At 46.3% G+C, this 22,978-nt stretch overlaps 1 protein-coding gene across 1 annotated transcript in view; it reads right to left on the bottom strand.

Moving 5' to 3' along the window:
• E2F3 (E2F transcription factor 3) overlaps window positions 1-22,060 on the bottom strand; it is an 81,753-nt gene extending 59,693 nt beyond the window's left edge. The window contains exon 1 of the mRNA XM_040249900.1: window positions 21,995-22,060. Within this exon, the coding sequence (XP_040105834.1) occupies window positions 21,995-22,012 (18 nt within the window). The 5' untranslated portion in view covers window positions 22,013-22,060. The remainder of the gene's footprint in view (window positions 1-21,994) is intronic.
• Window positions 22,061-22,978: the final 918 nt, after the last annotated feature.

Below are 22,978 nucleotides of genomic sequence, written 5' to 3'. Positions count from 1 at the left end.
GCAGCTTAGAACAACAGAGAGAAGGGGGAAAAAAGTTATAACAAAATTTGCACCAAATCCATGATGATCAAAATTGCTCTAAATATATTTATTGGAGAAGGCAATGGCACCCCACTCCAGTACTCTTGCCTGGAAAATCCTATGGACGGAGGAGCCTGGTAGGCTGCAGTCCATGGGGTCGCTAGTATATTTAAATGCAACAGGTCTATTTATCTAAAGACGCCTCCAATTCTCTTTATATGAGGAAGTGGAGCGCTATGTTTTCGGTCCCATCTCTCCTACTTGCTCACCACGTCTAGAAGACCTAACCTTCTGGTCACTTTCTATGATGTGCTTTCTCGTCTGTCTATCCATCAACCTGGAGATGCAGGCCATGAATTGTCCCACCTTATGGATGAGTAAACTGAGGTCTAGAAAAGCGAAGTAACTTTACTGAGCCCCCACAGCTCGAGAGATTTTAAAACTAAGTAACTGCAAAGTTCTAACCTCTTAACCTCAACATGGGGGGAAAACAAGTCACTAAATGTCTCTGACCTTCATTCCGTTTCCTCATCTGCAACCCAGAAATAACATTTCTCAGTATTTCTCAGAATTGCTGCAGGAACTTAAATTTCAGTTCAGTGAGTCGTTAGATGGCAGGGACCAAAGTCCTGGCCGCGGGCAGGCGGCGATCTTCAGCGATTTCTGAATGACTGTGGCATTCTCTAGGCCTGCTGCACTTGAACTGCGCCCATCTCAAAGGCCAGAAGAACCACACCCTGCTTCTGAGATCTACTTAGACTAGAAAATGAGCCAGCTCACGGTGAAAGAGCACTATCAGGAATGCAAATGTAAACAGTAAACAACATAATTAACCCTTAGGACTTGAAAAGAGGAGAAGTGAGCGACATCAAGTCTGGCTGGGAAAGGGTGTGGTGACTGATGGGAGGACTCCGCCCTCAGTGGTTCCCCTCCTTGCTAGGGTCCCAGTCACCTCCAGTGGAACACCCAATGCATGGGTGCAGCTGAGCAGCTACCCTGAGCCCCCAAGTACCCCTGTAGCTTAGTGGACAAAGTCACAGGGGATCTGAGCAGAAGGAGGCCATAAAGATGGCTCACACCTGATACATCAGAAATGAGCCAAGGTGTGAAAGAATTGATCTGGCCCTTCCAGGCTATGAGCCCCACCAGGCCCCAGGTCGCCACGAGAAGCCTGACCTCCCAGCAAACCCCTCTGCCGGCTGGGCCGTGGTCCATCCTTCTTTCCTAAGCAGCCTCCCAAGAAATCACCGCGCAGTCTAGCCCGCCTCCAGCGCAGTCATATTTGTCACACACCTATCTTTGCAGGAGTAGTTTCGGGACCCAATTATTATTTTGAACCTCTAAAGGAAAACGCCGTTTGGGCAGCACATTCCCTAAAGCACAAGGGAAACGTTTCATCTTTGGGTTACAAAGTCACACTAGGGTGAGAAGCAGCTATGGGTGTGAATACAGGGAAGGTTCTCGATTCCTATCACAGGATAAGAAATGCAATAAGGTTGAAGTCCATTCAATATGCTTGAGGGGAGGGAGCAGTTAGCAATGGCGGGCAACACCCCGCTGCTTTATTATGGAGGCAAAACCAGCTAATGCAGTACCTTATACAGAGCTTTTGATTCTAAGTCCCTTTCCCAATTTCCCCCCACCTCCCCGGTTATCTTAGTGGGGAAGGTACAGATAGGTGGTTTGGAGTAGCAGTAGATCACAGGCTGTTCGAAGAGAAAAATGTCTCTCTCACCCATCATTCCATGAAGCCACATTTAGATTCTAGGTCTAATTTCAACAGATATCAGCACAACAGAGCTACGGTTACAGTGGACAGATCATTTGTCAAGAATGGAAAAAGCCAGGATGCCGGGGCAGTTGTATTAGGGGTGGCGGGGTGGGGCGTGGATGGGAAGGAAAAAGTGAAAGTATAGTTTAAAAGAAAGATGGAGAAGAATGGCTAATAGAGTGGGTAGAGTTAAAACTTCAGCCCCAGGAGCAAGGGAAAGCTCAGGTCAGCAGAGGTGAAGCCAGGGCGTCAGAGTTCCCCGCACCATGTGGTCACCACCAGAGCAGCCCCGCAGCCTGCCTGGGGGTCATAGTCCCGGGACACTAGGTGGTGATTGGAAAGATCTGCCCAATGGGCAGGTGGGACTGAACCGGATGTATCAGCCATAACTGCAAACCTAAAATCAAGGCCGGGCAGCCAGTGCTAAATAGGTAATAAAGTAATCACACATTTACCTTTCAGTCTGGAAGGAAACCTTGCAAGTTTTCACAAAATTAAGAGTGCAGTCATGCAGCAAAAGAGTTCTTTGATGAAGTGGCTTGTGTTTTATGGTAAAGTGGACTGATTAAACAAGTGAGTGAACAACAAAGCACAACTACATATTATTATTTTTATATAGGTCCCTGAGATTTAATAGCTACGCCTCTATCCTTACACCTGTGACTGTTGAAGAAAAGGAAAAAAAATGAAAGAATTTAGGATATTAAAAAACAAAATTTGACCTGCTGACTGCCAATTTACTGCACACGAGAAATTCACTAAGGATCTAATAACTTACATTCAGGGGGTAGTAGTTCTGCCCGGCTATTCTGTTAGGTATTTTAAATTATAATTTCAAATGGACTCATTGTCACAGGCCTCTGGGTCCATTTTACATGCAAAATCAATATACTACTACTAATAAATAGGATTACTTTTCCACGGCTCCTGGTGGGAGCTCAGCTGGACTTGTTTGGGAGGCAGTTTCAAAGTTCTCCAAAGAAAATTACTTTCCTGATGTTCACCCTTAAAAAGCCACAGAAGGCACCTGAGAGAAATTGAATCCAGAGGCAACCAGCAGTGGGGCGGGGAGTCTTAGACTGGTGCTCACTTGCTCAGTCGTGACCGACTCTTTGCAGCCCTGTGGACTGTAGCCCGCCAGCTCCTCTGTCCAGGGAATTTTCCAGGCAAGAATACTGAACGGGGTTGTCATTTCCTACTCCAGGGGATCTTCCCCATCCAGGGACTGAACCCGTGTCTCTTGTGTCTCCTGCATTGGCAGGTGAATTCTTTACCACCAGCCCCATAGAATGGTAGGTAGATGGATTGAGACACAGAGAGAAAGCGTCCCTGTTTAAACCCTCCTCTTAGGATCTCTGCAGGCCTTTGTTCCTCCAACATGTGTTGCCCTTTCTCTGAAAATGTAGAAGCTCCCAGAGTCCTGTCTGTGGCCTCTTCCATCAAAATGCCCCTCCTAACATCCAGGGCTGTGTATACCTCACCTCTGTACGATCCATGCCCTGATCTGAAGATGCTCTCAGAGCCGAGGATGAGTTAAACCAGTAACCAGCCTAAGAAGTCTGCTAAGTGATTTCTCTCCTCTCACTTTCTATATTTTACACTGTGACCCCAGCTTGACTCATCCTAAATTGGAAAAACTACTCTTGGCAAAGCCAGGTCTTTCAACTCTTGCTGCCCCAGTGTGTGAGTCCTTAGGAGAGATCTTGTTAGGTCTTCTTCATACAATAAAGACTGCTTAAGTGCCATCAACTGCCCCGCAGAACACGGAAACACTTGATAACCCACCGCAGACAAAGGACTGTAAGTATCCCATGAAGAGACTCCACATGTCTGGGGGGTGGGTGGGGAGCATCAGAGTTAAGAGAGAGGTTTGAAATCCTTTCGTCCGGAGGTGTAGCTGGGGACAAACAGCTTAACCACTGAGCCTCACCTTCCCCCTTTACAGATGAAGGAGGGTTGCTTTACAAGATGAAATAATATATGTAAGACGCTCACTGCCATTCCTCGTGTACAAAACTATTCAATCAGGTTGTTGTGGTTCAGTCACAATAAAGTAAGCAACTGTTATCTTTCTTATGGCCCCAAACTGACAGTGGAGAGGGGAGAGACAACCCCAGTCTGTACAACTGCAAGCATGAATAATGAAAACCAATAATGAATCAATAATGAAAAGCAATTTTAATGAAAAAACCAAGTATTTGATGAAAGGGGATGGGATTTTTCCAATTTATAGCAAAACATAGCATAAAATTACTGTATTTAGAGGGAGAGTATTTCCTTAGAAAGAGACAAAGATATCAGTAGAGCAGAGTAGAAGGTCCAGGTACTGATCAACACAGATCTGTGCACGAGGCTGCACATGTACACACACACACAACAAAAGTGGCATTTCAAATTCATGGATAAAGGCTGAACCACTCAATAAATGGCACTAGTAGAACTAGCTATCCATTTGGGAAAAATACAGGGTCAGATCTTTAACACCTACATATAACCCCTTCCAAAGAGGTTAAGCATCAATATAATAAAACTATAAGATCAGAAGAAGAAAACAGAGAATAGTTTATAATTTGGGGATTAGGAAGGGCCACCAAACTGACAAAAGTAAAGACTATAATTTTATATATTAAAAAATGAGCAAAATTTCTGTACAGAGAAATACATCTCATAGATAAAAGAAAAACGACAAACTGGCAAAAAAAATATTTAGTACACACACATGTGCACACACATATATACAGAGAAAGTGCAGTATCTGAGAAGCCCCAATAAATCAGTAAGAAAACTATAAATAGCTGTATAAACACAAATGATAAAGGATTCAAAGAAGCAACTCACAGAAATACATTGGGCAGAGATGCTTAAATTGACTAATTTCTCTTTCATCATCTGTAAAATCACAACAATAATCATACCAAATTCACAGGGATGTTGAACTTTAAATTAGTAAATTTCATTTACAGTGCTTAAAACAACCCTGTCACATGAAACATCCAACAAATATTATTAACCAGCAGCAGTAATAATGGCAGCAGTGGTGGTGATGACAGTCGTATAATTAAAGAAACACAAAACAAGAATCAGGAGATAGTATCTAGCATTTCTAGCAAAATCATCATGAGCGAAACTGCAAAACAACTAACGTGATCTCACATTGTAGAGTGTGAGAAAAAAAGCATTCTCCATACTGGTGAGAGGAAGAAGAACTGCTTTGGCTTTTAGTGGGGGACAATTTGGCCCTATCTATCCAGCATTTTGGGTTTCCAGGTAGCTCAGTGGTAAAGAATCCACCTGCCAATGCAAGAGACATAAGTTCAATCCCTGGGTCAAGAAGATCCCCTGCAGAAGGAAATGGCAACCCATCCCAGTATTCTTCCCTAGAAAAATCTCATGGACAGAGGAGCCCAGCAGGCTATAGTCCCTGAGGTTGCAAAAGAGCCAGACGTGGCTTAGTGACTGAACAACAATCCAGCATTTTACTATATGTGCCCTGTGACAGAAATTCAGTATATGTACAGAAATCTACATATTCAATACAATATATGAATATGTATTCATAGATATGAATGTATCTACATATTCAATAGAATATATACAATACAATCTACAAATTCAATATATGTATAGAAGTCTACATATAAGAACTTTGAATGGAGTGTAATCTATAAAAAATTTGAATCACTATGTTGTACACCTGAAACTAATATTATAAATCAACTATACCTGAATTAAAAAAATTTTAAAGAAATCTAGCCTTCAGAAATACACGTATGCACAAAAACATATGTACAAAGATATTCAGTGTAGAACTGTTTATAAAATTAGGAATAACAATCAAATAGGAAGAGTTAACTACATTCTGGCATATCGCATATAATGGGCAGCAGTTCCCTGGTGGCTCAACTGGTAAAGAATCTGCCTACAATGTGAGAGACCTGGGTTCAATCCCTGGGTTGGGAAGATCCCCTGGAGGAGGAAACGGCTACCCACTCCAGGATTCTGGCCAGGAGAATTCCAAGGACTGTATAGTCCATGGTGTTGCAGAGTCAGATACGACTGAGTAACTTTCACATACAAGGTGTCATGGACATTAAGATGGAAATACATCTAATACTTGTTAAGTACAAACTGCAAGCTGCAATTTGCATCTGCATATAAGATATATATTTGCAAGTGGATATAAAAGGGACAAAGCTGTGGTAGTCACCTCTGGAAAGTGAAGCAGGACTAGGAGGGAGTGGAGAGGGTATTTCAAATTTTACTTCACTAGACCATCTTTGATTTCTTTAAATAACAAACCTGGACTAAAAACAAGTATTTTCCCTTAAAAAAAAAAAAAGGCAGCAAAGTCAGTGTTATCCTTATAGACACCACTGGACGCCTGAGTAAATGACAGTGTCCATTATGTTTTTCCAGCAGAAGGCAGGACTCCTGACCCTGCAGGTGAGCTCCAGAGGGGAGCCGGCACAGTGGGAGGATGCTAACAGGATGAGTCAAACCCCTATAGTCTGACTCAGCTAATAACCTTCTGATTGCAAACCCAAGGCAATACCAATTTCTGCAACTGTCCACTTGGCAGTTATGTTTCTCAGAGTAAATTAGTAAGTTTGCATTCCAGTTCATCAACCTCCAGAACTCTGATTTACACCAAGTAGTCCCAAGAGCAATAAATAAATAAAGTCCTAATCGTGCCAAGTTGGGGTCTATGTCTAGTCTGATTGAGTGTACTTCTCCAAGGTACAAAGAGCCAGAGATTAGCTGACTTGAAAGGGGCAGCCCACAAGCTGACCACTGTAACTTTATTCTTCTATTACAGCAAAACTCCAGGGCTCAGTAACCTGTTACTGTCGAATGGGATGATGCTTGTTTGGATCCATCTAAAAAATATTTATGAAACTCAACTATGCAGCCAGCATGGCTCTAGTCTTTTACTTCTAGTTACTAGATTCTAGTCTTTCACTTCTAGTCTAGATACTTCTTTTACTCTGCACGGCACAGGGTAGGCCCACACCCTGGTCCCTAGAGCTAGTTTTGGGAAGGGCGGTGGGCACCGCGTCATAACAGACCTTCAGGGGGGCGCCACTGCAGGGCCACACCTTGGCCACCCTTACCATATACAGGAGCGAACGTTGAAAGTCAAGGACTGAGAAAAGCTGATCCTTATTCTCAAGTGAGGCAGGAAGCAAGAAATGAGTACTGCTCACCTTACTTTCCCAACCTCTATAATACAATCAACCACAAATGGCAAACCGAAAACCATCACCGTAACCAGAAGTTGTTTTGGCTGAAGGTGGGCAGATGGAAGTGGGGGGAGGAAAGGCCCACCGATGGCCAGAGAGACACTTGTAGAAGACGACAGCAACAGGACCAAGCTGGACCACAGTAAAGCTTTATAACCTTCCACATGCACTTTCAAGACATAACCCTTTATCAAAAGGAACCATCAGTCCATCTCAAACACGCCTTTTAACATAATCAACATAATAGTAATTAATTAGCATTTGTAAACTGAATATGGCTCTTACATGAACAGATTCCATATAAGCAGAACCAGGTTTGGGTTAGAGCAGAAGAAAAGAATTTCTGTTAATCTGATTAGGGCGTTAAAAAAAATAAAAATCCATCTTTGGGACTTCCCTGGCAGTACAGTGGTTAAGATGCCACGCTTCCAATGCAGGGGGTGCATGTTCAAACCCTGGTCAGGGAACTAAGATCCTACATGTCTTTCAGACAAAGAAAAAAAAAAAAAGCATTTTCATGAAAAAAAAAAAAAAGAGAGAGAAAAATCAGGTAACATATACTTCTTTTAAGTCTCTAAAGTTTATTTAATTACATACATATTTAATACAAGTTTTAACAGATCAAAACTTCTGATTCCATGATTTTGGTTATAATTTATACAATGGTTATTCATACTCATTCAAACTGTCTATAGTCAAAAGCTTTTCATATGAATAACTGTGGTATCTATTTAATGCCTTTATTGGTTTTCATAATGAGTTGGGAACGGGGCGGGAATTTATCAAGTGGCTGGACACTCTGTGCCCAGCTCCAGGCTGGACACTGGCCCAGGGTCTCTCGTTTCATTTACTCCTCACGGTATCTTTAAATACCCAAATTACCAGACGTGTACGGACAGCTACCATTTCATCTTCAGGGAAGCCTGGTCCATCTAGCTGGCTTATGATGTGAGGGTTTCTTTTCCACTGGTGCTAGATAGGAAAGAATGGGGTTCCCTGGTGGCTCAGGTGGTAGATACCTGCAGGAGACCTGGGTTCGACCCCTGGGTCGGGAAGGAAATTACAACCCACTCCAGTATTCTTTCCTGGAAAACCCCGAGTACGGAGGAACCTGGTGGGCTACAGCCCAGAGGGTCGAAAAGAGTCAAGACATGACTGAGCGACTTCATTTTCACTTTCACTTCAGATAGATAAGAGGACGATTAAAAGAGACGACATTAAAAGAAGGACCATAACTGTCAAACACACATCACAAGCCTCTGGAGAAAAGGGAAGGAAGCAGTTTTCCCTTTCTCAGGATGCTGAAAGACCCAAAGAAGGCTAAGAATGTCTGTGACTGAGTTCTGCGCTGTGGCTTGCAGGATCCTCCTGTTTCAAGGAGGGAGGCCAGGCCCGGAAGAGATCAAAGCACGCTGCCAGTTTTGAACTGCTCTGCTGTTTTTGGAAATGTACTATATGGGGCAGGGCTTCCCTGGAGGCTCCGACAGTAAAGAATCTGCCTCTAATGTGGGAGACCCAGGTATGGTCCCTGGGTCAGGAAGGTCCCCTGGAGAAGGGAATGGCAACCCACTCCAGTGTTCTGGCCTGGAAGATTATATAGACAGAGGAGCCTGGCGGGCTACAGTCCATGGTGTCACTAAGAGTCGGACATGACTGAACGATTCACACATACACTATATGGCCAACTTCCTCTCTGATGGCAGCATGTAACACAGTCCAACCCAGATCTTGGTTTCCCCTAGTCCTTCTTGTTGAGAGGCATCTTTCCCCAAACCGTGCCTCTCAACTTGGGCTGGGGGTATCTGTCAAACCCCAAGCTGCTGGCCACACCCAGAATTTCTGAGTCAGTAGGTCTAGGGTAAAAATTCAAAATTTGCATTTCTAACAGACTGAATGCTGCTGCTGATTTAGAACCACAGATTTAAGAAACAACATTGTAAAACAAAGCAAAACAGAACAGGATCAATCTAACACAGGAACGGGTGCTCTGGGACAACCCAGAGGGATGGGGTGGGGAGCGAGGTGGAAGAAGGGGTGTCAGGCTGGGGGTGGGGGCACACATGTACCCCCGCGGTTGCATACATTATGTTGATGTATGGCAAAAACCACCACAATACTGTAAAGTAATTATCCTCCAATTAAAAAAAAAAAAGACAGGAACAGTGGGAGGTTGGGAGGAGGTGGCTATTTTGCCAAAATGTGGCAAAATTTTTAGCAATCATGATCCAAGCCACATGAAGGCAGGGGATTTTTGTGCCTACACAGCTGCATCCTGGAACTTAGAACAGGGGCTGACATATATACTCGGTACCCCAAACATACCTGCTAAGTAAGTCAAATGGATCAGTTTGCCCCGTGGTGGGAGATGGAGGTCCAAGGAAAGTGCTTGTGGAAATACCAGCAAGGAAGGGAATGGTTTTTAATGGCTGAACTGCCCTGAGAGGGAAGCTCAGCTTGACAGCAATGATTGCCAACAACAGCAATAACGACACGTGTGATGACAACACACAGGTCGGAGTGCACATGGCCAGCGCTGGAGCCAGCACTGAACATGCGGGAGGGCGTTCAATTTGTACAATTACCTATGAGACGGGAACCCTGATTCTTCTCATTTCACAGGTGAGGAAACAGGTTGGAAAGTAAGTGATATGACCAAGTCCTTAGTCTATCAATGGAGAAGCTGGTCCCGAGCAGAAGCTCCCTGTTTTTTCAGAAAGTCTTTTCTTAATTACCCAGTTGAGTCAATGATAAATGCAAAACTTCTTTGGCCTTCTTGGAACTGCAGACTTTGATCCCTTCTTCTCCAGCTTAGGGAGGGGCTTCGAGTGGCCCATTCCCAGTGCGCCTGCCTGATCGTAAAACAGGCAGGGCTTTGCTGGCTACACTGAGCCTGTTTTCTCTGTATCATCTGAGTGGTGGACAGTGATCCCAGTGCTGGGGTTCCATGTGGGGCATGCCCAAGTTAAAGAGCTAGTTCAGTGGTTCATCAACAGGCCCGGGGAGGGAGCCAAGGAGAAGTGCGGGCCAGTTTTGCCCTCAGGGGACACTGGACAATGTCCAGAGATATTTTGCTTCTTGTAACTGGAAGGTGCTACAGGCATCTAGCGGGTGGAGGCCAGTGATGCTGCTTAACACCCCATGTTGCATGGGACCGCCTGCCCACCACGAGGAGGAGTCTGGCCAAAGTGTCAACGGTACCAAAACGCTGCTCCAGTTTTGAACCTCCAAAATCCTTATCCGTTCTCACCCCCAGGTTGGATGCCTAAGAAACTTCATCCATACTCTCTTAGGTCCCTCACCATCTTTTATCTCATCTTAGTTACTGAAAAACTTGTTTCATCTCCCCTAGATCAAATTGCCAACATCTGCTGGATCATCGAAAAAGCAAGACAGTTCCAGAAAAACATCTATTTCTGCTTTATTGACTATGCCAAAGCCTTTGACTGTGTGGATCACAAAAAACTGTGGAAAATTCTGAAAGAGATGGGAATACCAGACCACCTGAACTGCCTCTTGAGAAACCTATATGCAGGTCAGGAAGCAACCGTTAGAACTAGACATGGAACAACAGACTGGTTCCAAACAGGAAAAGGAGTACGTCAAGGCTGTATATTGCCACCCTGCTTATTTAACTTATATGCAGAGTTATATGCATATAATTTATATGCAGCCCATCATGAGAAACGCTGGGCTGCAGGAAGCACAAACTGGAATCAAGATTGCCGGGAGAAATATCAATAAACTCAGATATGCAGATGACACCACCCTTATGGCAGAAAGTGAAGAAGAACTAAAGAGCCTCTTGATGAAAGTGAAAAGAGGAGAGTGAAAAAATTGGCTTAAAGCTCAACATTCAGAAAACTAAGACCATGGCATCCGGTCCCATCACTTCATGGCAAATAGATGGGGAAACAGTGGAAACAGTGGCTGACTTTATTTTTCTGGGCTCCAAAATCACTGCAGATGGTGATTGCAGCCATGAAATTAAAAGATGCCTGCTCCTTGGAAGGAAAGTTATGACCAACCTAGACAGCATATTCAAAAGCAGAAACATTACTTTGTCAACAAAGGTCCTTCTAGTCAAGGCTATGGTTTTTCCAGTGGTCATGTATGGATGTGAGAGTTGGACTGTGAAGAAAGCTGAGCGCCGAAGAACTGATGCTTTTGAACTGTGGTGTTGGAGAAGACTCCTGAGACTCCCTTGGACTGTAGGGAGATCCAACCAGTCCATCCTAAAGGAGATTGGTCTCGAGTGTTCATTGGTAGGACTAATTTTGAAGCTGAAACTCCAATACTTTGGCCACCTGACGCAAAGAGTTGACTCATTTGAAAAGACCCTGATGTTGGGAAAGATTGAGGACAGGAGGAGAAGGGGATGACAGATGGTTGGAGGACGTCACCGACTCAATGGACATGGGTTTGGGTGGACTCCGGGAGTTGGTGATGGACAGGGAGCCCTGGCGTGCTGCGGTTCATGGGGTAGCAAAGAGTCGGACACGACTGAACTGAACTGATCTCCTGATGAACTTGAAGGCAAGAGTATCTTAGTCACTGGAGCACCCAGAATCCTGAGAACCCAGTCAGCTCAGTGCTCAGTATCTGTCCTGTAGTTTGTTTTCCCTCCAATGGTTAAAAACAGAGAATTCAGATGTAATCAATTCTCAAGAGCTCTTACCATGGAGGAGGGACGGTCGGGTGTATACACTAAGCTAGGAATGCACAGTACACTTCCTATAAACAGAGCTCATTGAATCCTTTCAATTACTGAAGGAGACAGGAGCACTATTTTCGGTAGTTACAGCTCATAGATGGAATTTGTGAAGGATCACAGGCTGGTAAGTGACAGGGCCCAGTTCTGGAGCCAGATCGCCAGCCCTCTGCTCCCCAATGCCGTGGGTAGCCAGAGTTGAAAACCTCCCTCCTAAAGACCAGTCCCAGGATTAGAGTGTCTGAGATGCTGGCAAGGAAAACAGGAATAGAAGAGATTGAAAACTTTACCACATTATTAGTGGAATCATCACAAGTTTGGGTATCCACCACACCAACGAAAATCGGTCAATTCAAGGGTTATTGCAAACAGGCTTAAACACAGGTTACATATTTAAAAATCAATAACAAAGAATTTACACTTTCATTTTTAAATTTTAATATGCTAGGGCTTAAGAAAATAAATCCAAGATTTTCTTTTTTTAACCTGTAAAATCAGAGAGCCTAGGAAATCATGGTCAAAAAAGCCATCTTAGTTCAAGACATAATTATGTGACCTTTCTCTATGCACAGCTCTCTCCAGCTGGCTCCTCTTTACTTTGAGAGGCTGTAAACTGTGGGCTTTCTCAAAGCAGCCAGGAGCCAGGCCCAGACCTGGAAAAGCACGTCATAAATAACAACTGATGGCTCGTCTCTGGGAGCCCTGACAGTATTGATCCTCGCCCCGCCCAAATCAACCTGATGAATCTGTCTCGTTTTCATATTATAAAGGGAGAAGTGAAAATGAAAGGTTTTTGTGGCACTTTTTTTTTTTTTTAAAGCTAGGGAGATCAGTTCTTGGCTGGCTGTTGTTCATCAAGCCTTCCCCTCTAACCTCTGTGCCAAAGCCATATTTCTAGTGCTGGGTCCCAGCCTCTTAGAAAGCTGGGTGGCCCCTGGCATCTCTCACAGCCAACACATTCCAAACTCATCATTCCCTCCACGTGGTACAAACCCTGATGGAGGAAAAACTCAGTCCATTCTTTCAGCCCCATAAGCTAACCATGTGGGGAGCCAAGGCCATATATTTCTTCTCTCTTCCATCTTGCCTTTCACACCATCCCATTGCTGTCCTGCTTCTAGATTCATCGACACTGTAGCACCCATGTTCTAAATGGTATGCCCCAGTTCTCTTTCCAGGGGGAGGTCTGGCTTTTTGCCCACATGGTAACCTGTTCCAGGCAGGCCCAGACCCAACAGAATGGAAAGCCTTCCTACTATCAGGCAAAGCAAATCCCTCAAGGGCAGGCTATCCAGTAAATTGCCATGGTTCCCAGTGGTGCTGTGCCAGGCAGCAGTGCTCCCTTGGACCCCCTAAGATTCTCAGCCTTTCAGGAAGTCCTTGTTTTACCTCCTTTGGGTTTTGGGTCACATTTCTTTGGATGGTTTGCCTTTGGCAATGAGCTAGAAATCCAGAAGTTGGGAAAAGGGTAGGTATGGGATACCGGTGCACCTGGCCCTTGTTTCTGGGGTCTGCGAGGAAGGACTTGGGATGAAGGGAATGTGCGCTGATTCTGCAGGCAGCTCCTGATTCTGCAGGTCATTCCAGCTGCAAGAACCTTTGCTTGTGCTCAACCACCTGCAACAGTGTTTCCCAAATGTTCCAGAAGGCCAGCGCTTCTCTGACTGAGGGTAGAGAAAGTGCGTGGAAACCTGCATCCGGAATACACGCTGCAGGCAATTCTTATTCTCAAGCAGCTTGGAAAAAAAACATTGGGTCCCTTCTTTTTGACAGGTATCTGGGGTCCGTACTATAGAATTTATACCATAACAGAGACCATAGAGGATAAAGACGAGGAACAAGCAGAGACCTTGGAGCCAGGCTCCTTGGGTTCAATTTCACCTGCCTCACTCCTCAGTGGAGCCCAGAGCTAGCCACTTAACCCCTCACTGTCTGCTCCTTTCTGTGAATAAGCATGATAATGACACCCACTCCACAGGTTATATGGATAACGTGCTAATGCACGTACAGCACTTAGTTTAGGGCCCTCCACGCGAGGGCACTTGATAAACATTAGCTATTATTATCCCATAGACCAGAGACTGCTGAGAGGCAGCACTAAAGCCGGATCTGGCCTACAGACCTATTTTGTTTGGCTTGCACATTTTCCTTTTTAATTGAGCCAACATTTAAAAACTGGTAGATTCCTGGCCATTTTAAGACACTTGAAGACTGGCAACAAACGCGGCCTGTTTTCCCCTCTGGCAACCATCACCTGGGGCGGGGTCCCTTGGCACTCTTCAGAAAGGGCATTTCTTCTCTGGTCAAGACCAACCCCCATGCCACTTATTCTCACCTTCCCATTCCCCCCTGGTGGCTCAGACAGTAAAGAATCTGCCTGCAATGCAGGAGCCCTGAGTTTGATCCCTGGGTCAGGAAGATCCCCTGAAGAAGTGAATAGCTACCCACTCCAGTATTCTTGCCTGGAGAATCCCATGGACAGTGGAGCCCGGTGGGCTATGGTCTGTGGGGTCGCCAAGAGTCAGACACTACTGAGGGATTAACACGTTCACTTTCCCATACCCCTGGCCCTTGCAGGAAGGTAATCTCTATTCTAGACCAGTCATCTCAATGTATCCAGTGTTAGGTCTGAATATTTCCATTATGGATGCCAGTCTAGCTGGTCTCCTTATGCCTACTTCCCACCTCCCTATTTGGCTTCAAGGTGTCTCCCCAGCCATGATCAGCTTCCCCAGCCCTCCCTGTCTACCTAGTCCAGAGGTTCCAACTGAATGCACATTAAAATGACCTGGGACACTTTCAAAATCTCGTGTCTAGATGCGGGTATTTCTCCAAAGTGCTCAGGTGATCCAGAAGTTCAGCTGCACGTGCTCTAAGGTTGGTGATCACGGGAGCCATGGCCTCCTCATTCTGCCGGCCCGGCGGGCACGTCCTGTAGACACTGTACATCCGAGGACGAGATGAGTCGTGTTTTCCTCCCGACTCCTGTTTAGTCTTGCCTGCGACTCAGCTTGTGTTTAAAGCCTGGCTCCCCAAACAGACTGTAAACTCAAAGAGTGGGTGGATTGCACACCTCATACTTCTTTTGCGTCCTCGACAGGAAGCCTGGGGTGCCAAGCACACCATGGCTGCCTGATGAAAAGGCCTCTTCTCAAATAATTGAGCATCCACGATGAAGAAGCCATGGCAAGGGCAGCATGAAGACAAACCACAGGCTGGTTTTCTTGAAGCTTGTGGGTTTGGAGGAAGAGCGAGTCAAGGGCACCGCTGATGGGGATGGAAGGTGAACTAAAATGTGCTACAGGAAGGAAGGAAGCAGGAACTCGAGGAAGGGGAGGGGACCCGAGGCCCCGGGAATCAGGGGAGGCCCTGTGCAGGACGTGTCCTTGATAGGCCACCGGGAAGGACCGAGAGGAGCGAGCAAATAAATGCCTTAGAGAGAAAGCTCCTGGCGAGCTGCAGTCCACGGGGTCACAGAGTTGGACATGAATAAGCGACTGAACAACAAAGAAGGAGAGCAGCAGCACCTTAAACGCTGCGCCCGCCAGCATCCCAGCTGGGAAGAAGAACGGGAAGGGCGAGATTTCCCAGGACCTCAAACGGTAGGGAGGAGGTTGTAATTAATTTGATAAGTCACTCTAGCATCCTTCTATAAATGCCAGGCAGAGGGAGAGGTGAGGGGTAAGTGGGAGGAACAGGCAAACACACTGAACCACCGGGCGCTGCCAGCCGGAGATGAGAAAGGGAGAGTGGGGCCCAGAGGCAGAGCCCCTCCCCCACACCGACGTGGGGACCTCCCCATCCTGCCCGGGCCCAGAGACCTCGGACATCCTGATCTCCACCATTCTGTCTCAAGCCCTCGTTTACTGTACAGAAGTGACATCACGTTAATAGTTGCAACTTTTGTAGCACAGATCATCACAGAAATAAAAATTCTAGTCATGAAACTATCACTACTGAGAGGGCTATTATAATAAAGAGCTTATTTTTCTGCCTTTTCTCCCAAGTCCATGCACAATTTATAAAGACATACAAAAATCCTGAAGAATATGTTTAGGAGAACCCGCCTCGCAGTTCACTGTTCCTCCCCATCACCGTCATTTTTAGAGGCATCACTGGGTTTGGATGAACGCTGGGGCTGGTTCTGAAAATAAACTACTGGAGGAAGGGCCTGAGAGACAGCCCTAAACAGAAAGAGCAATTCCATCAGGAATCCACCGAATCCTTCCCACGAGCCAGGCACTGGTCTAGACACCTTATGACATGAACTCATTTAATCTTCCCGATCCCATGAGGTAGGTACAGTGATGCCCCCATTTTACAGGGGAGGAAATGAAGATGCAGAGGTTAAGCGGATTTGCCCAGCGACAAAGTTGTTGAGAGAATAAGAACCCAGACACTGGCTTCACGCGCAATCGTCTGAATCGTCTACTTGGCTGCCATTTACTTTGCCCTTTAGGTGGAGGGCATGGGTTCGGTACATAGAAGCTTTCACCTCTCCTAAGGGCCGCCAAACCCAGAAAGGCTCAGAAGGGATGGGGCCACAGGGCGGCTGCTCGGGTTCTATTTCTGGAGCCTCAAAGCATCAGACACAGAAAAGGGGCCAGGGAGGGGTGAAGTCTACAGGCTCTGAGTGGACCTCCCGTGACCCTCAGTGTCCAGAACTGCAACATTCAGGATCATCTCCAGAGCTCGGAGAAGCCCTTCTCAGCAGTCAGGCTGAAGGAGCCAACGGGATCTCCTGGGTAGCCAGGCATGAGCTGGCTGGGAGCACCAAGGGTGGTTAGCTCCCCCGCTTCCTGAGATGGACTCCATCCTCCATAGAGTCCTCCAGGGGAAATCCGCTTCACTGTTGACCACAGGTCTCACCAACAGCTGCCCTGATCCAGACTGTACCTGCAGGCGACACCTTTCCGGTCTGTGGATTATAGACCAGCTATATATCCCCGCCCCCTAACTAGTCAGTGGACTACCGCCACACTGGATTATGTTTCACTTTTGGGCTTCAGGGCTTGAAGTGATTCTATTTTTAAGCTTTCTCAATTTCAGGAGTAAAAGAAGACGTTTTAAGGAAATTAGTTCTGGCTTTTAGGGGATGAGGACTTCCTCTGAAAGAGTTAAACTGACCGGCCATTCTGTTTAGCCAGCAATCTTCAAAGACGGCAGGGCACCTGGTCTAAGGTCACTAGGCAAGGGCCCCTGACCTCTAAAAAGCACAGCAGTCACCCAGGATGTGGATGACCCAGACAGACCTCCAACACCAGAGCTACAGCATACCCCTCTCCCAAAGACGATGGCAAAAATCCTTCCAGGTTCTATTCTCAGTGAAGTGTATGTTTCACTTTCTGAGTACCGGAAGTGTCATATCCACAGAAGTCTGCAAATAACACATAAAGCTTTAAACATGCTACTCTCACGTTTCTATGAGTCAGTCATTCCTTCTGTTTTTTTTTTTTTTTAAATTCCCTTTCACTGAACATCTAAAGGAGTTTCGCTTATTTTGTATCTTTGAGAATGAGCTGTTACTCTAAAGCCAACTGTTCAAAGGACACTTTTGTATGTGTCTATTTTCAAAAAGTGTAACCATTCCTGAAGGCAATCTAAAATATATTCTACTTATCCCAATTTTCCCATACAGGGCACATGGGACACAGTTAACTTTCTCTTGGCGAATGAGGCTTCTAAGAATTCAAGTCTCCGGTTTCAGTTCTGGCTTTGTCACTAGTTAGCTTGTGACCTTGGGTAAGTAACTCAACTGCACTGGGTCTTAATTTCCTCACCTGTGAAATGAAGGACATTGGGTCACATGACGATTCTTGCTTTTACAGCTCTCACATGTTATGATTCAAAGACCATCAAGAATATCAATTATTGCCTGTGCTAATTGTAAGAATTGTTATAAGAATGTTGACAGGACACTAGAAATGGCCCCAAACAGTTGGGCTAAAGTAATAGAAAGCAGACCGAAGTCAATTACTTTTATTCTTCCTTCCTCCTCTGAAGTCCTCTCTATTCCATCAGCTGTCTGTTCTGACTATCAACCTCCGCTGATGTAAACCTAAGCAGTAGTCTGTTTCACGCAGGTTCTCCAGCAAAGCAAGGTATACACGCTTTGTAATTATAATCTGGTGACCAGGGGGTTTACCTCTTTGATCCGGGAGCTTGGGCACCCCTACTGTAGATAACCGTAGCCGACATAGCAACAAGCCTGATCCCCAGTTAAGGTTGGAGGCTACCTGAGAATACATCCTTGTAACCCACACATTCTTTGCGTTCTAAAAATGCATTGCTTTGGGGGAAGAGCCTTTGAAGCAAAAGCGAAAACAGAAAACAAACCAATTTTCTTTTTACTGATGCAGAAGCTGTGTCTATGATCCCTGTATATTACCCCACCATCATCACCTTTGTGGATTTCTTGACCCCATTCCAGTTACTGCTTTTTTGTCTCTTCTGCTGTACAACGTGTCCTTGTGTAAGATACATTTTCCAAGTCACTCTTGGAAGCCAAAGAAGGGGTCAGGGTAGGAGGAAGGAGATACCATTGGTGGTTTCCTATACTCACTGCTTTCCCAGTTAGCTGGCCTTCTTAGTCCCCTGAAAAATTATTAGTAAAAAAAAAAAAAAAAAACTTCTTAGCCATTGTAAATACAGTACTCGAAACACTATTTTTAAGCTGCTAACAAGCATGAAAAATATGCATTAAACCACATGCTTAGTACCTCAAAGAATTCAGGGAAGTTCCTCTATTTAAAAACTAAAATGAAACAGAGCATCTGATAAGAATTGCAATCTACCTTCTTTGCCATGCACTATTTGCAATGGTTTCACGTGTATGTAGGAGTGACATGATTTAGTGAGCACAGGCAGTGGTTGATTTTTCACTCATCCTAGTTTAAAATGTTAGTAGAAAGCAGATGGTTAAAAAAGAACTGGGAGTTGGTCAGCCGAGGAAAGTGGATGAAAACTGGACATACAAATGGAATATATGAAACTCATGTCAAATTAGAAGAGCAGCCAGAAAATCAACTATGAATATTTGAAGCCTTGCCAAATGGGTCCAGGTCCTTTGCAAAGAGGCTAAAGGTATGGATGGTGTATCGCTGGGAGTGGCAATAAGACAACTATGCATTATACCTGTAAGAAATGAGAATAAAAGCCACTTTTCTCTACAACCTTTCAATCTCCAGGTGCTGTTATTTATTCATGTCTAAGCTTAGAGTATTATTTTCTGTTTTCAAGTTAGCTTTTACACAACACAACATTAATCTCAGAATCTACTCTTCCAAGTATTACACAAGGTGACGATTTATAGAAAAACAGAAAAAAAAATCCTTTCCTGTTTGCAAGCTTGGGTTCCTTAGCTCACAGAGCCACATTTAAGAGTGCTTTGTTTCAGAGGATGATTAGAGTGGCACCATGGGTACTGATTATAGTAGAGCTATTTGTACTGCCCGAGTCTGGGCACTGCATTATATTAAAACTTCCATTTTGGGGTATGTAGTGACTAAAAATTCTCTCCTAGCTTAAACTTGGCACTAACCATCTATCTCAGCAGAAGCAAGATTATTGAGTACAGAACCACAGGAACCCAGCATTTTTCTTCTTTTATACTCATACAGGAAAAGAAAAGAAAAAAAGACTCAGCTGTAGCACCTATGGTTTCTCCATTCTTACACGGAAATTTCAAGCATTGTGGGTTCCTTCCCAAAGTCTAATCAGCGGGCTGCTGTGACTGGATCAAATTAAATCAGATGTGACAGGTCATTGTCTCTTGCATTAATAGATCCCAAACTTTCTAGAAGTGGGATGAAATCATTCAGCTGCTTTTTAGCAGAGACAGAAAATGATGAAGCCCCTTCTGTTCTAGAAAACAGCGCTTGTTGACTGTGGTTTCCCTAGATCCCTTCTGTGTCCAACAGCTCATCATCTGAAACTGCGTTTACCTGGTGCATGTCTCTGCCATGGCAATGATGAAGAGCCCAGTTCTACAAAAGCTACAGAGCACAGGCTGCACCCAAGGATGGTAGGTCCCTGGGATCAAGGGAAGAGCAAGGCCAGAAAGTGAGGGTGAGTTGATCTAGATTTTTCTCAACTCAAGCCACAGGCTCATGCTGGGGTAGCACATCTCTAACATAGGCCTGTCCTAGTGATGTATCCCTATTTTATCCATTCTTGAAGATCGCCGTGACATATGGATTTAAAAACTCAATTAGGTATAAATAGTTATGCATCACTTTAGAAAGAGTTTTAGCCATTTTACTCATACATGTCAACAAAGGGGCAGTGTACACGTTCTTGTATTATTTCTCTAAGTTAAAAAAAAAATAACATTTCTGGATATCCATTTTCTTAGGCATCTACTATTTGCCTGGTTCAGTGCTAAGTGTTTTACTTGCATTGTCATATTTAACCCTAAAAAATACTTTCATGTTCATATTTCTTATTGCCCCCTTTTTACAGTGCTGTTGGTAAGAGAGATTGTTATTTGCCTAAGATCTGATGACTTGTAAATGACACAGGCAATTGCAGCTAGTAAGGCAGTACTAAATGTGTATACATATATTTATAAATAATATATACATACATATAGATGGATTTTTTCCACATTAAAAAACAAGTGAAGAGTATGCTCTTGAATTCCATAGACAGAACATGGAAATCAGAACCAGGTAGGTCTGCAACTCTGGCAACCTCAACAGGATTTCTCAACCTGTTTTGGATGCAAAGTGTTTAAATGATCTCTTTGCTCAGCCAATCACCTAGCGCTCCCCGTGCTGTCTCTCCTGCTTAGGGAAAGAATATCAACAAAAGTTCAAGACTTAAATAGAGGGCTAATACAATTTTGATAAGAAAAAAAAAAAAAAGAAACCAAACTTTATAGGCAGTTTTCGTGTCTTTAGAATAATCATCTCATGAAAAGGAGGATAAAGTTTTGAAATAGTTTGGAAGGTGGTGAGGGTAATTTTCAAAACCTAAATACAATGAACTACAGAGGAGTTTGGCTACATAGTTTCAAAGACTCGGCCCAAGTGGGCTAAAATCCAAAAGTTAAAAAAAAAAACACGGTGGTCTTGCAATTTCCCATGATCAAAACTACTCTCCCATAAATCTGAATCCAATCCCAGAAGTATGTCAATAGCTGGTTGTTTCAGATTAGGTTTATGATATAGGGGCAGAACTGAGTAGGGGGCATATGTTTGAAATATATCCAAGCGTGTTTAGGTAAAGTCAGTAATAGTATTTAATGCCAGTAAAAGCGTGGCATATTTCTGTGACTGAGAATCCGGCACAGTGGATACTGTATGTGTGAGCAGGTCCTATACTCTTTTCCCCCCTGCTGGCAGACCCTAGTCACTAAACGCGATGAGAGCTCCTTTGACTGAGAAGGTATCACACATCCCTAGCAAGTATCTCCGGGGCTGAAAGCACTAAAGACCCAACTCGAGGAGAAATTAAGAAAAGTCAGGAAATAATAGATTTCATTCTTCCCAGACCCATCTCTTGCCCCCGAAGTGCTGCCTGGGTGCTGCCGCTCTTAAAGACCTCTGCAGAATCTTCAGTCTCCCCAAATTTCAGCCCATTCGGAGCCGAGACAAGGTGAGGTCAACGACGGGTACGACCAACCCACTATTTATCTAAACTGGGTCTGGTTCGTTTCTAGCCTCGTGGGGGCCAAGCCTCACCACGAGGGAGAAGGCTGGAGGCATGGAGGAAGGGAATGCAGGAGAGAAAAGGAGAAAGGGGGAAGACCTCCCGGCCACACTTCTTTCTAGTATCAACAAAAAAAGAAGCCGCATACTGACCTAAATCATCTCTCAAAGGCGCTTTATAAATTACAGGGACAAAGGGAGGGGGTGGCGGGTGGCCTGGGAATCCTACAGACACCCTACCCTCTGACCCGCCCCCCTCCCCCTCCAGCACAAGGGAAGGAAGACAGAAAACAGAGCTCAACTCGGCCATCGGCGAGAAGCCCCTCTCCGATCGCCCATCCCTCGGCCCCCCTAGGAAAAAATCCACGTAAACGCCATACCCACCCCCTGGGGCGGACACTCCTGCCCCCTGGGTTCCTAGAACCGGAGGCCGGGGCATTTACTTAGTTACATTTTTCTTGCTTACTCATTTCCCTCGAGCACCCAACCCCCCGTTCCCACTCCAAAACCCCGCTCAACCGCCTACCCTCACGGCTCCAGCCCCCCAACAGAATCCTGTGCCCCCGCGGCGGCGGCGGCCCCCCGAGCCGTCCCGGTCACTAACCTGCTGCTGTAAGGGCATTTCCGAAACCAGCCTGGCTCCGGGGGGGAGGTGGGGGGTGCCGGCTGGAGAGGGGGCCCGGAGGGCCGAGCGGACCGGCGGCGCCGGGCGAGGGCGGGCGCCCGTGGAGGGGGGGGGGGGTGCCGGGGAGAGGAGAGGGAGGGTGGCCGCGCCGGGGGCGGGTGCGAGGGCGCCGGGACGGTCCCAGGCCAGGGAGCCGGCGAGCAGGAGGAAGTGGGTGCCCCCTCTCCCCCTCCAGCGCCCCCTCCCGCCGCCGCCGCCTCCTCCCCAGTCACAGGCGCGTCCTCCGCGCACGTGTGCGAAACGTCACCGGCGGGTCCCGGGGAGAGGGACAGACCCAGGCGGCGGGACGGGAACACGGCTGCCCCCGCCCTCCGTCGCCGGGGGGCGGAGAGGGGGACAGGGCGGGGGGAAGGAAGGGGCAAGGGGAGAGGCGGGTCAAGGGCAGGCCCGGGGCCCGGCGAGGAAGGCCCGGGCGCTCGGGCCACGCGGGCGCCGCCGCGGCCACCGCCGGGATGCGCCCAGGCCGGGGCCGCCAGCCCGCGAGCCCCTCACTCCCTAGACAGCCCACGCCCGCGCCCGTACCCGGCTCCCCGCTCCACCGCCCGCCTCCACTCCCCCAGCCCCTTTGTTGCCGGGAGTTAACAGATCCCCAAATGTGTCAAAGCGCAACTGGCAGAGCCCCTGCACTCCGAGCACGCCTTAGGGACCCCCGGCTGCCAACGGGCCTCGGAGGCCGGAAGGGGGGGCCTTCACCCCCAGGGCCCCCACCTCGGTTTCCACCCCCGGAGTCTCCCACTCCCCAGTTCCCTACTCCCTCCTCCACCCCCTTCTCCATCCGGGGCGTGACCCCTTCCTACGCCCGAGAAAGAGGAAGCTTCGAGTTGGAGGGGAGGGGAGAGTGGGGGTAGGGAAAAGTGCAGGAAAAGAAGAGGGGGGGCCGCGAAAAGTTTCGGAGTGTTTGAT

The sequence above is a fragment of the Oryx dammah genome, unplaced genomic scaffold (genome assembly GCF_014754425.2).
Source record: "Oryx dammah isolate SB20612 unplaced genomic scaffold, SCBI_Odam_1.1 HiC_scaffold_11, whole genome shotgun sequence".
Taxonomy (NCBI): domain Eukaryota; kingdom Metazoa; phylum Chordata; class Mammalia; order Artiodactyla; family Bovidae; genus Oryx; species Oryx dammah.
The sequence above is the reverse complement of the archived record's forward strand: the minus strand, read 5'-3'. Positions and strand labels throughout refer to the sequence as shown.